Raw genomic sequence first — 9,686 nt, 5'->3', positions numbered from 1 at the left:
TTAAATCTTTCTCTTCATGAGCTGATGTTTATCATTCAGTTCAGGTCTCATCACAATAATAAAACACTTGGGAAGGAAGATGCACACCAATAATCCAGCACTGGAGGAAATCATGGAGAAGATCTCCACAGCCAATGTATATTTTCCCCTTGTGCTTAGATAGGTTGGGATAAAGCACAGCCAAACACTACAGAAGACCAACATGCTGAAGGTGATGAATTTGGCTTCATTGAAACTGTCAGGTAACGTCCTAGCTAGGAAAGCAGCAGAGAAGCTAACCAGAGCAAGAAAACCCATAAAGCCCAAAACACAGTAGAACATGACCGAGTCTTCATTGCACTCCAGGATGAGTTCTTCAGATATCGAGTGTGCATCGAAATCTGGGTAAGGTGGGGACGTTATCAGCCACACAGCACAAACACACGTTTGAACAAGGGAGCAGGCTAGAAGAATGAAACTGACCATTCTTCCCCCCACCCATTTCCTCAATCTGGAACCAGGTTTGGTGGCCATGAATGCGAGAACCACCACAAAGGTTTTGGCCAAGACACAAGAAACTGCCACAGAAAAGATGAGGCCAAAAGATGGCTGTCGAAGGAGACACACAATCGTATTGGGTTTCCCGAGAAATAGAAAGACACAAAGGAAAGAGAGGAGGAGGGAACCTAGGAGAAGATAAGTGAGATTCTGGTTGTTGGCTTTGACGATGGGAGTGTCTTTGTATTTCATGAAGATTGTGATGACCAAGGTTGTCATGAAGGAAAAGCAAAAGGAAAGAATGGTCAGACTGATCCCCAAGGGTTCTTCATAGGACAAAAACGTGATCCGCTTTGGAAAGCACATATTTTTCTCAGGATTTGGATATTGATCTTCTGGACATGGAAAACAGTCATCCACATCTGGAAAAGAACACATGGATTGGAATTGATACAGTGGATTATAGACAGCGTTGTATCCTCATGATTCAATCCCATTAGATTTGGAAATTTCCTACCCTTCTCCTTTGATATTTTCCCCTCTGGACACAGACGACAAGCATAACAGCAAAATGACTTCCCTTCTATCTTTTCCTTGCTGTATCCTTTCTCACAGGGATCATTACACAGAGATAAAGGCAATGCCTATCAGTGAATTAAGAAGAATATTTTAAGATACAGAGGAAAAAGAAAGTACATGGAGAGATATTATTACTGTGGAATTAACTGCATAAAAATGGATTGACGAGGAGAAGAAATGTAATCACATCGTTTTGAGATGTAATTGGTCTGAAATAATAACTCATTAAATATCTACAATTATTGGTATCAATGACTTTCTATATCTATCAACCCCAGTTTCCAAAGATAATTTTTGTGCTGGTTAAAGATATTTTTTCTCAATTTCTTAATTTTGCAGTCACAAGACTGATGAAATTTAGTACACTGGATTGTAGTTCTTACTTTCGAACAATGCATTGTGTTCTGACCTAAGCTTCCCCAAAAAGCACAAAGCAGAATCCTGGTCCCAACAAAACTTCTTTTATTAAAGAAACAGTGAATTCCTCTCATTCACCTTCAGCAAAACCTTTCAAGGGAGAATTTACAGTCACCGACCTTATCTGGCTTGGAGAGCTGCCAGGCCGATATCTTCAGAACTTTGCATGGGAGTCTCGGAGAGTCACAAACCAATTAGGCGAACTAATTGTCTCTGCAAACTCCACTCCCCTTTTGCTTCCCTTTTATTCCCTTTGGGAGAAGCCATTCATTGTCCACCTGTGGCCTTACTCCCAAGTCGACCCTTGTTCTTTAGCTGTTCTCTTCGTCTGGCAACTCTGCACATGCGCATACTGGGAACAGGCTCCAGCTCTTCTGAAGGCAGATAACAAGCATCTGGCCCTGGCCAAATCTGCCTCTGACGCAGAGCACTCATCAGAGTCTTCTCCAGACTCCAGGACTGGCCCATGTTCCTCCTCAACTTCTTCACTGTCTGAATCTGCTGTCAGCTCCACTGGTGGGCCACAACACATTGTTAACAAAGGGCCAAAGTAATGAGTACAATATTCTATGCCAGGGGTGTCAAACTCGATTTCATTGAGGGCCGCATCAGGGTTGTATTTACTTTGGGGGGGGGGAGAGTTTATTTCCAGGTGGGCATGGCTAGAGTGGGCATAGCCAGATCGATGTCACTCATTTCTGGGGCACCTATGGTGGCCTGGGCGGTCTCCCCAGGCTCCTTTTTCAGCTGGGACAACCTCCTGCAGCAATCTGCCAGCAAAAATGGGCACGGCCCCCACGAGTTCCGTATTCACTGGCAGAGGGATGGTCCTTCACTGTTTCCACGGTGGCAGATGTAAGCACCTCACAGGCCTAATCTGGCCTGTAGGCCTTGAGTTAGATACCCCTTTTCTATGCCAACAATTAGAAAAGTAAACCTTCTTACAGATAATGTTTTGCTTCCCTAGAACATTGATATTTGCTAGTTTAGAGAAGATGCTCTAAGATTTTCATCAATAAAGATATTTTCATTCTACATAAAGGAAGGGAGACCAGTCTACATTCGAACAGCTAACCTGATTAAATCCTACTGGCCAAATGATGGAATCTACAGAAATACTGAAGAACTTGTCTGCTGGAGCTGTGGGATCTATCATCCCAACTTTGATCCTAACAAAGGACTGGTTTGGGAATGTGACCCAGTTGATAATATCATATCCACCAATGAATTCTCCCTTTTCATTAAAGGAGACCTTCTCACCAACACTGTTGTTGAATCTGGCACTTCTCAGAAAAGAATGAACCTGAAAAACAGGGACAGCCAGAGAGGGACAAAGAGAGAAAAGGACAGAGAAGAGAAGAAAAAAAAATCATATATTCCAAATGTACATATGGATGTTTCTTTAAACAAAGAAAATATTAAAACTATTTAATATTGTAGTTGTAGGCCAGTATCATACAAATAACATAACCATCATTGCAACAGAGAGGCAGAAGTAGAATATCAGGTTACTGAAAAAAAATTAAGATTAAGAATAGCAAAATAAGAAAACCAGCAAAAAAATTAATTAGCAATTAGTTGAATTGTTAAAGCAGCATAACTGGATGACTTCTGATAAATACATCAGAAATACTAGGATGTATATAGCTATTAAAGTTGAATGCTAATCTTACTTATAAACAACCTTATACTTGCTGTAGCCATGCGAAGGTTTGATTTGAATTATTGTAGTTACAATTCAACAGACTAGAAGCAAGATAATAACAAGATAAAACAAAATGTAATTGAAAAGGTTTATGTTTATCTATGTATATACCAGAGGTGGAGATTTTATAGTATCCTACCCCTGCCACGCCCACCAAGCCACGCCCAGCAAGCCACACCCACAGAACCAGTAGTAAAAAAAATTGAAACCCATCACCTGTATATACTCTCTCTCTCTCACACACAAGCAAATACACTTTCCAGTTACGTTATGTTTTATCCTATTATTGTCTTATTGGCTAAAAGAATGGATAATTGTTAGACACAAGAGATTGTTATATCTAGAAGAACATGACCTGCAATTGGAATGGCATGCCTTCCTATGGTATGAAAAGAATACTTTCAAAATCATTATATAAAAAACTCACTAATATCTGTATGGGAAAAAGTAAAACATATTCGAAAATTCCAGAATGGCTGTCAATGATGGAAGCCTTTACATAACCAAATCTGGTGAAGTTTGAAAAAATTGTGACATATAAAGACATTTTGAATTCTGAAGGGAAATTAAAATCAAAGGAAAAGCTTGAAGACCAGGACTTTAAATTATTATGATGGTCCCAATTACAAATGCAATCTAGATTAAGGTGACCAGACGTCCCACTTTTGGCGGGACAGTCCCGATTTTTAGCAATTTGTCCCGCGTCCCGCGGCGTTTTAAAAAAGTCCTGATTTTTCATTCTGCCTCCTGAGTCCCAGCTGATGGCTAGAGGAAAAAAAACTGTTTAAACTCTTGCCCCTTCAAAGGGCCGCCCTACAGCTGTTCTGTGTTAAAAGCAAACAAATGAGTAGATCATGCCTGCAAAAATAGAAAAAACAGCCCCTTACAGCTTCCGTGTAGGTTAATTAGCACGTTGATTAGCTCGGCTTCCCCACTCTCAGCTGATTTGCTCTCAGCTGTTTTGAGCAGGGCTCTTCTGCTTGCTAAATTGCTCCAGCAGATTTTTTTTTCTCCTTGTGCAAACCAAGCTCAAAACGAAACTGAAAGTGAAACAGGCTGTTGGCTTGTTGGTGCAACGTTGGAAAATTAGGCAGCAGATTTCTTTTCTTTTTCCTCACCAAAAAAGGTAGGTACAAACAATGGGAAATTTAGGGCAAAAGAGGAGAGTTCAAGATTTTAAAACACAAAAGAAAAAAAGCTCTATTTAACTAGGGAATTGTAATAATTGAGATACTATTAATTGTATATTGTGTTGAAAGCAGAAATGGTTAAGTTGTGGTTTGGAGGAATATATGGGGGAAATTATTTGGTTTATTATTATTGGTAAATATAATTAATTGATTTGTAAGAAATTGGATTGCATGGAAATAATTGGAATATTCATGTTCATATTGATTAATATACAAAAAAGATAGTTATATAACTAATTGATTTATATTAAAATGTTGAATTTGTATTAAACAACTGTATTACATAATTAACCAATGTGAGGATGGATATAAAAATAGATGACAATGGGAAGGGGTATAATATAGAATAGAAGGGAAAAATCGAATTTGATTAAGATTAGAGATGAAGATGAAGGGTAATATTGTTTTTTTTTAAAAAAATAGATGAGGAATAAATATGGCAAAAAGGAAATATAGAAATTGTAAATTTAATTGAAATGACTAAACACTGTTTAAATTTGTGAACCAGCCAAATATTCTGTTCAAAGAAAATACATTGTATGTTTGTATGTGTGTTTCTAATTATTGCTATTTATTCTTATTTGTTCTCTTTTATTCTTTAAAGTTTAACAATTCATTCTTTATCTTAATATCTTTATATTTGTTTGGGGTTGGCTTTCTTCCCTTTCATCTTTTTTATTGTACAGCAATCTTTCTCCTCAAACCTACCACCTCTCTCTTTTCTTTCCTTCTTACTTTCTCTTCCCCCCCACCCTCTTCCTCTCCTCCCTACTTCCTCTTCCTTTCTCCTTCTCCACCTCTCTTCCTCCCTCTCTTACCCTCACTCCTACTCTAATTTCCCTTCCCTTCCTTCATCCCTCTCTATTACTGTATCCTTTTATGCATATGGATTACTCAGAGGGCTGAAAAAGTTATTTTTGACTGGTCCTCGCACTTTTGACCAGTCCTCAAACTTACAACTGTCCTCACATTTTACATTTTTGCCCTATCTTGTCATCATGGTGAAGAGAAGCAGTTGTGAAATGAGTGACATGGTTGTTAAGAATGCCTCACGGGCATAAATGTGAGGATGGTCGTAAGTGTGAGGACCAGTCAAAAGTGTGAGGACCTGTCAGAAATGACTTTTTTCAGCCCTCTGAGTAGTCCCTATACACATAGCCATGGCCACCCGGTCACATGACCAGCTAGCCACGCCCACCCAGTCACATGACCTCCAAGCCACGCCCACAAAATAAGCCACGCCCACAATGGTGTCCCTCTTTACCAATGTTAAAATCTGGTCACCTTAATCTAGATATCTCCTCCCACTTATGATTGTATGACTGTAACCTTGTTGCTGGTATCCTTAAGATTTATATTGACTGTTTCCCTATGACAGTGATGGCTAACCTTTTTGCCATTGCGTGCCAGGAGAGGGGGGCCGGGAAGAGTCGCGCGCACACATGCCCACGCGCATACGTGCGCAACCCCCTCCCCCCCGGTCCTGGCACATGATGGCCTGGTAGGCCCATTTTTCTTTCTTACCTGGTTCCAGATCCTCTCTGTGTATCTGGGAACGGCGAAAACAGCCTTTCCCACTCCCTTGGAGGCCCTACGGAGGCTGAAAAAGCCCATTTCCCAACTCCCGGTGGGACAGAAAGTGACATTTTTTGCTGTCCCCAGCCTCCAGAACCTCTCTAGGAGTCTCTAGGAGCCTCTCTAGGAGTCTCTAGGAGCTTCTCTAGGAGTCTCTGGAGGCTGGGGACAGGAAAAAAACGTCACTTCCTGTCCCACCGGGAGTGGGGAAATGGGCCCTTTGAACCTCCGTAGGGCCTCCAAGGAAGTGGGATAGGCTGTTTTCGCCGTTCCCAGATACACAGAGAGGATCTGGAGCCAGGTAAGAAAAAAAAAACGGGCCTTCCCCACCCCCACAGGCCCTCCAGAGGCAGGAAACAGCCTGTTTCCCTACTTCTGGTGGGCCCAGAAGGCCCGAAAATCAGCTGGCCGGTGCGCGCATGTGCCCCAGAGCTGAGCTGGCGTGCCCACTAATATGGCTCTGCATGCCACCTGTGGCACATGTGCCATAAGTTCGCCATCACGGCCCTATGACTATCATTAAGTGTTGTACCTTATGATTCTTGACGAATGTATCTTTTCTTTTATGTACAACGAGAGCGTATGCACCAAGACAAATTCCTTGTGTGTCCAATCACACTTGGCCAATAAAGAATTCTATTCTATTCTATCCTATTCTATATGATTTAGATGTGAAAAAGTATGACTTTTATAAAGGGCAAACACCCTTTGATCAAACACTGCTGAATTTCGATGAAAAACCCAATCAAAAGGATATATAACTTTTTACTAAATTTGAAAATGGAAAATGAACAAATAAAAGATACAAAAGTACAATGGGGAGAAATTTTTTGGCCATAATATAGAATTAGAGGAATGCCAAAATTTATGGGAAATGAATTATTATAAAAAAAACTTATATAAAATGTTTTATAAATAGCACATACCACCAGCTAAGTTAGGTAAAATGTTCAAAAATATGTCCAGGAAATGTTGGAAATATAATAAAAAAACGGGCACATACTATCATATGTGGTGGACTTGTGGTAAAGCAAATTTTTTTGGGAAAAAATACATGAATCGCTAGAAAAGATGATAGGAAAGCATGTAGATTTCAAACCTGAATTATTTTTATTAGGTATAATATTGGGTAAACTTGGTAAGAAAAGTATGTATTTAATATTGCACATTTTGACAGCAGCGAGGATTATATTTGTGCAAGACTGGAAAAATGAAGAAACACCGTGTGATGAAGAAATAATTAAGAAGATACTAGAGTATGCAGAAATGGACAGACTGACATTAAAAATTAAACAGAGAGAAGATACAGATTATTATCAAACATGGAATCTATTTTATCAATGGTTGGAAAAAAGGGGTGGAGATTAAGAATGTAATATGTAGTGTAAAGCAAACTAAATAACCAGACAACACGATGTTTATTAAGCCCTAAGAAATGTAATTAATAAAAAAATCAATTAAAAATATTTCAGTTGGTTAATCCATTACTACATCTTATTTTTACACCTATGGTCAATCCCCTAGAGAATATTGTTTGTTAGAGTTTATGGATAGATAGACCTATAGATATGGTTGTCCCAAAGGTGCTTTTCAAAGAGGCCACTGGAATTTCTTGTTTTTCTTGAAGAGGTTCTGCTTCTCATTCAAGAGCTTCTTCAGTTCTAAGTGAATGGTGGGGAATGGAAGGATTTATATTCCTTGAAGTCATCTGATCATTTGCACTCTTTCTGAGAGTCATTGAGGACACTCGGAGGTCTTCAAACAAAATAAAAAAAAGTCCAGTTGTTTCTTGAAAAAGCACCTTTGGGACAACCGTGACCTGGATGCCTGAGAAGCTCCATAGACACACAGATATGGTTGTCTCCGCACTTATCTGCTTACAGGACTTACCTCCCACCACAGTTGATTATGAAACTGTTTCCTTCCCTTTTTCAGTATTGTTCTGTGTTTGGACTTGGATAAATACAGAGATTGCAAAGCGTGTGCCACAGCATAGACTGCGTTGTAAATATTATAACTCTGTCCACTGATGCGTGTTTCAAACACAGATGTAGGAAGAGTCCCAAGCTTCTCCTGTCTGGTACAAGTTACCTCAGATGTCTCCGTTCTTGAGTTTGAGAAGAAACAACCAAATGCCTGTTCCCAGAAATCTTTCCGAAAATGATCGTGATGGTCATTGTTTGGACTTAGATTGTGAAGAAATTCCTGGAAATCCTGAACCTCTTTTGTGTGAACTGCAAAGGATAAAGCCCCATGTAGGAAATGGACATCCAATGATTTATGAATTGACATTGAAGTGTAATCTATCTCAGCATTTATAACCCAGATCTTTTGCTTCTTTGGAATGTCCTCCACTTCTGAAAACCGGAGGAAAGTTCTCAGAATTGTTATGGTCTGAATTTTACCATATACGATTATCACATTGGCTCTGCTCTTCATAAGAACATGGTATACCTCTAGTCCTTCTTCCATAACATCCATAAAATCATTATAGAAATCAATGTTTGGTAACTCTGCTATGAACTCAGTGCAGATGCCATACTTGGAAAAAGTAGGGACCACTTTCTGGACAAATTTCTCTGCTTTCTCATCCTTGGCTACAAGAATCCCAACCCAGATCCATCTTAAGTACTTCAATAGCTGCATGAGGCCCTTATGTTCATGGGATTCATCTGGAAACATTTGCTGGAAGAAAACTGCTTGAGTCTCTTTCTCCATGGCTGGAGCAGAACCATAGGTCAACTAACGGAAGACAAAGAGATGCAGATGGAAAGGTCTACGTTTTTCTTGCCATGCATATTTTGTCTTAGTTGTCTTTATTTAGAAATATCCACCCAGATGTCCCTCTACATTGTGAGGTTGACAAAAAGGAAAAGAAGAAGGTGTCAACCTATTCTCCAAAGCACCTGAAGGTGGGACAAGAAGCAATGGATGGAAACTAATCAAGAGAGAGAACCAAGTTAGAACAATTAATCAGACAAACTGCTTACCTTCACATGTTGTGGGTGCTCCATCACTGGAAGTTTTTAAGAAGAGATTGGACAACCATTGATGTGAAATGGTATAGGATTACCTGCTTGAGCAGAGGTTAGACTAGAAGATTTCCAAGGTCCCTTCCAACTCTCAGTTCAGTGGCTTGCATTGAGGAATGCTTTTCATTGCCCAATATCCCCACTATCTGTTCAATGTTATGAGTACTCATGCTGTTTTGGTAATCCTATCAAGCAAAAAATAATATCCTGGAATCTGAAAGTTGTCTCCGTTTTTAAGAGAAAGACGCATGCAGACCTCTGAATGAAATGGCAATATAACAATGAATATCTTCTGCACCTCTTACCTGAGGAACTTTGTAGATGCACAATACAGCTGCCATGTGAAGAGAGATATCTGGTCCCCCAATCACTGCAGCCAAACGTTCTGGGATCCCACACTTGTAGTTAGGGATGAATTTGCCATGAGTGAAAGGCAGAAGCATTGAGGCGAAGTAAGTCCAGCTTGGACTGAAATGGCTGTTAAAAATATGGAAGCCCAATGTGACATTGGGTAGGATCTGACAATGTTTATTGATCTCTTTTAGAGTAAACGCTAAAGCCAGGACATGCTGGTAATTCTGAAAATATATTCTGTAAAGAATAAAAATATATATATTAAAAAATGTCTGCTTCACACCAGGGCACCTGCAGTCCTACAGCACAACACATTTTGTGGAATGTGTCCATATCTAGAAGCATTACAATCTGATG

General features: G+C 39.7%; 1 protein-coding gene across 1 annotated transcript; it reads right to left on the bottom strand.

Moving 5' to 3' along the window:
* Positions 1-9,316, bottom strand: LOC139324385 (vomeronasal type-2 receptor 26-like). The gene is made up of 5 exons (XM_070954097.1): positions 9,281-9,316; positions 7,834-8,685; positions 2,549-2,776; positions 995-1,121; positions 1-899 (listed from the first exon to the last, which is right to left on the bottom strand). The coding sequence occupies exons 1-5, from the start codon at positions 9,314-9,316 to the stop codon at positions 1-3; spliced, it is 2,142 nt and encodes a 713-aa protein (XP_070810198.1).
* Positions 9,317-9,686: the final 370 nt, after the last annotated feature.

This window comes from Pituophis catenifer, unplaced genomic scaffold (genome assembly GCF_029215685.1).
Source record: "Pituophis catenifer annectens isolate HBS135680 unplaced genomic scaffold, rPitCat1.0.hap2 SCAF_15, whole genome shotgun sequence".
Taxonomy (NCBI): domain Eukaryota; kingdom Metazoa; phylum Chordata; class Lepidosauria; order Squamata; family Colubridae; genus Pituophis; species Pituophis catenifer.
The sequence above is the reverse complement of the archived record's forward strand: the minus strand, read 5'-3'. Positions and strand labels throughout refer to the sequence as shown.

What these genes read in the sequence shown, in the direction of transcription:
- LOC139324385 (XM_070954097.1), bottom strand. Translation starts at nt 9,316, where the DNA reads ATGGCAGCTGTATTGTGCATCTACAAAGTTCCTCAG. An exon ending in ATAATCAACTGTGGTGGGAG is followed by an intron (nt 2,777 to 7,833) that starts GTAAGTCCTGTA and finishes CCTGTTTTTCAG; the next exon opens with GTTCATTCTTTTCTGAGAAG. An exon ending in GGCCAGTAGGATTTAATCAG is followed by an intron (nt 1,122 to 2,548) that starts GTTAGCTGTTCG and finishes ATTCACTGATAG; the next exon opens with GCATTGCCTTTATCTCTGTG.